The sequence below is a fragment of the Hydractinia symbiolongicarpus genome, chromosome 2 (assembly GCF_029227915.1).
Source record: "Hydractinia symbiolongicarpus strain clone_291-10 chromosome 2, HSymV2.1, whole genome shotgun sequence".
NCBI classification, from domain to species: Eukaryota; Metazoa; Cnidaria; class Hydrozoa; order Anthoathecata; family Hydractiniidae; genus Hydractinia; species Hydractinia symbiolongicarpus.
Window position 1 is genome coordinate 20306552 of NC_079876.1, and position 4124 is coordinate 20310675.

General features: G+C 33.8%; 1 protein-coding gene across 1 annotated transcript; it reads left to right on the top strand.

Moving 5' to 3' along the window:
* Window positions 1–264: 264 nt before the first annotated feature.
* LOC130630046 (uncharacterized histidine-rich protein DDB_G0274557-like) lies at window positions 265–3763 on the top strand. Its single transcript, XM_057443444.1, has 4 exons — window positions 265–481; window positions 1529–1773; window positions 2274–2534; window positions 2992–3763. The coding sequence occupies exons 3-4, from the start codon at window positions 2326–2328 to the stop codon at window positions 3263–3265; spliced, it is 483 nt and encodes a 160-aa protein (XP_057299427.1). The 5' UTR covers window positions 265–481; window positions 1529–1773; window positions 2274–2325; the 3' UTR covers window positions 3266–3763.
* Window positions 3764–4124: the final 361 nt, after the last annotated feature.

Genomic DNA, 4124 nt, shown 5'->3' on the forward strand with positions numbered 1-4124 from the left:
GCACGTACCATTAACACGCCCCAGAAATACTTTCTGTGAAGGAAAAAAACGTAGCGACCAAGAATCATACCAGGCTCGACATAAAGAATTCTTATGAAAAATTAAGGATCGGATAAAAAAAAAGCCGTATTTAGTTTCAAAATAACTAAAATTTCTTGCCTGGCATATGAGAAAATTGAGTCTCACTTTTCTTATATGCCGTGTTCTACTTTGCTACTTCTTTCACCTCTACATGTCAGTCAGAAAATAAATATTTACATAGTTATTGAATAAAACGCCATTTTGGGAGACACACACGCTGCTCTCCGTCGTCAATGTTTTACTTGCATTCTCACGACATAAGCAGTCTATACGGAAGATTATGGGCCAGATGCAGACCAACGGTGAAGATCGAAATGCGTCACAAGACTTTATTGTTCATTGACGCATATATAAGTATTTGACTATTTTGGTTTTGTTACAAAGTTCTTCATGGTTTGAGGTAAGGATGTTTAAATTATCTCTGGCAAAAAAGAGGAATTTTCGGACGAACGGATTGAGTTTTGTAAACTTACGCAGCATGTTCAAAACATTACATTTTTTACGGCCTTAGGTATGGGCTCAATTTCAATTAATACTGTAATAATTTCCAATACTTTCTTAAATAATCGTTTAATTTGTACCCAAAGGTTTTTTTGCGAAAGCATTAAGCAGACTTTTGCACCAAAAAACTTATTTTCCGTGTATGATTAAAGAGCACGCAAATTTGCATTTTTTTTCGCAGCAAAATTTTTCTATCAAGAAAATTTGTTTGAATGGACTAAGTGAGAACAAAGTTGCCACAGAAATTATAAAATAAATATTTCTACAAAAAACTCATTTTGCTATATAAACAAACAACATCACGTTCGGATATGTTCGCAAGCACAATAAAAAACCTTACAAGCCCTGGAGACGAGGTTGCGTGCATGCATGATCGTGATGTAACAAAATACTAAAAATGTAAACACAACTACTTCAAAGCCCGCGGAAAAAAATCTTTTGGATTTAATACTTTGCGGAAAAACTTTTGCGCAACCAGACTAAAGAATGGTAAAATTTTAAACGATTTTTCTCCTGCGTATAAGTGCCTGCAAGGGAATCATTGACAATAGTTTCAATATGTCAATTTTTTCAAATCATTTAAAAATGTTAACAAAGGTTTTATAAAAAAGGTTTTATAAAAAAATATTTGAAATATTCTTTACGTGCTTTTAAATAAAATTGTAGAAAATATAATTGACTTTGCCATCCACTCAAGGTAAAGCAAAATTTTACCAATTAAAATTAATGCTTGGACGATTTGAGTGGTTGAAATCGAAATTGCAAGTGAAAGCAAAACATAATTAAAAATTAGCATAAATAAAATTTCGAAATAAAGGGTCAACAATTTTTAGTCGTTTATTTTATACATCGACAGCAAAATGAATTTTTGGTCGTTCATTTCGATACATCGACTGCGAAATGAATTTTTCGTCGTTTTATTCTTCCAAGTCTTTTTTTTATTTAGCCGCAGGAATCTGCAACCATGAAACTGCTCTTTGCGATTAGCGTAATGCTTTTAACAAGTGTGGTGAAGAGCAAGCTTGAGGAGTGCAAGCGGCCTCCAGTGTGGAAGATTGGTGAGGTAAATCCATTGGCTGAAGCACAGAAAGATGGGAAGTTAGTTTTGGTAGCTTTGTTGAAAGCAAGCTGACCTTACTGTCAAAGTCAAGCTGTTAAGCTAACTGCAATTGCTAAACAGCTTCGACTCAGGTAATTTTTTATGCGAAACTATAATAGTTTTTCTTTAAAACCATTCAATGGAGATGAAAATCCGTGTGACGTAATGTTGATTCCCCATAGAGAACACTGATATGTGCGCGCATGCACAGGGATAGAAGCTAGTAGAATCGGAGCGAGATGATCAAGGTAATCCAGTGAAACAAATGAAGTTGCACTGGAATTTGTGCAACTTGTTTAGTTTTGCTTTAAAAAAAGAGGGTTAATAAAATTAATTTCGTTGCTTTTTATGTTTTGTATTCCTGAGAACTAAAATTAGGGTAATAAAGGCATTTTTTATCCTGCTTTTTCTGAATCCGCGCATGCGCGTATGTTACGGATTTTGTAAACATTGGAGTTGCTCTTTGCTTATACACATTTTAAATAAATTGGCTGTACCTTGTAGTCCTCCTCTCAAAGGAAAAGGCCACACATTATAAATTTCCTTAAATAAAATAATGAAGGTTTTGTTGAATTGTTTATACTGTTTTTAGAAAAAAAATTGACATTACAATCATAATCGTCAATTTAAAAGGTGACAAAAACATGGAGCTTTTGAAAAATCTGATGAAAAAAACAGACAAGGAACATTCCATACAATTTTACCAGGATACAGAAAAACTAGGGATCTGGGATCTAATGAAAGGTAAAAAGGATACATTTTACATTATCGATCGTTGTGGCTACCTACACAAGCAGTTAGATCATCCGCAAAGTGCTTTAAGAAAAAGGAAAGAAAGGAAGAATCCCACGGTGTAAGTATTTCCATAAAATATTACATCCATTAAGTGACTAACTTGATGTTGTATAACCAACTTGAAATCAACTCTGATGTGTAAGCTACTTCTACAATCAGAAAAAAATTGGCAGAACAACAGTTGTGTGGAAATTTATCAAACTTGGCAAAAACCATCAACTCGCCAAAGCTCTGCAACAGGTAGGCTGCGAAAGTGCAACTTCTGTACAAGGTACCCTAAGCAGCGTGTAGAATGCGCTAGTCGCACTTTTTGACATGCCAGAATTACAGAATAATCATCATCAGGTCTCACGAAGCTCTAAAATAGTTATGCTGATGTCAGCAACGATTAATACAGCTTTAGAGTTTGGATTTAACCAAGTTTAAATTATGTAATATAGAAACAGTTATAGCTAGTTATATAGTTCGTTGTGGTAAATAGATTAACTTGTTTTATCTCACTTCTTTCAATTTAGCCACCATCTTGCAATGGTCTATCGTCTCAAAACGTGTGAGCCATGCGCCGAGATGGATCACAGTAAGAAAAAACACACAAAAAAGGAAAAAGACAATCACGATGGTCATAACCACAAAGAGGGAGAGTATCATGATCACGACGGACACAATCACAAGGAGGGAGAGCATCATGATCACGACGGACACAACCACAAGGAGGGAGAGCATCATGATCACGACGGACACAACCACAAGGAGGGAGAGAATCACAAGCATGATGGACATAGTCACTAGCAGAAAGATTAAACTTAAGGGATGCTAGGACGCAAACATATTTTCGACATTGGATTTTTTTATTTTTTTTATTTAACGTTCTTCTGAAGTATGCGTTGCGTTTTATCTTGTCAATTTGTCTAAACATAGTCACAAGAAAGAGCCTATAATCTAAATAACGTCTCAACAAAATGAAAATGAAATCTGGCCAATAAACGAAATAAAATGAGATTTTTTATTCGGATGTAGCTGCAACGGTTACTACTTCCTTAGATCTTGCATTTGCTTTATAAGAGACACATGGGTAACTTTGCTGTTACTAAAAAGCTGATTATATATATATATATATATATATATATATATTGAAAATTGCGTGCTTAATTTAGTCACTTTTTTGCAAAAGTTTTTTGTTTAAACAATGATGACTATAAAATAAATTGTAAAATTTTGTAGTTTGATGACTTATTTTAAACGTTTAAAACATTATCTGCAAAGAAAAAAGTAAAATATATGTGCATATATATTTGAATTTTTACTGAGCAAAAGGTCAACCTTAAGGCGATTTTCCACGGTCTAAAACGCGCTGAGCGTAGTCGGCTACTGTTTTAAAACAATAGACGCTTATAAATCCGCTTCGAAAGTTAATTTTTGATTTCCACTTGTTGAAAGCAACAAAAAGAGCACGTAAACTTTTAGACAACAAAACATTGTAAACATGAACGTTTCTACGTAGAAAATTATTGCTGTTTAAGAAAATAAATATTCTGAAACTATTGTTGTTGCTGAATGAAAAAAAAAGAAAACAAACAAAGAAGTATGCAAAACGGTTTTAGATAAGACGGCTGTGTCAAGAAGGAAAACTAAAAGGAGAATTCAATCT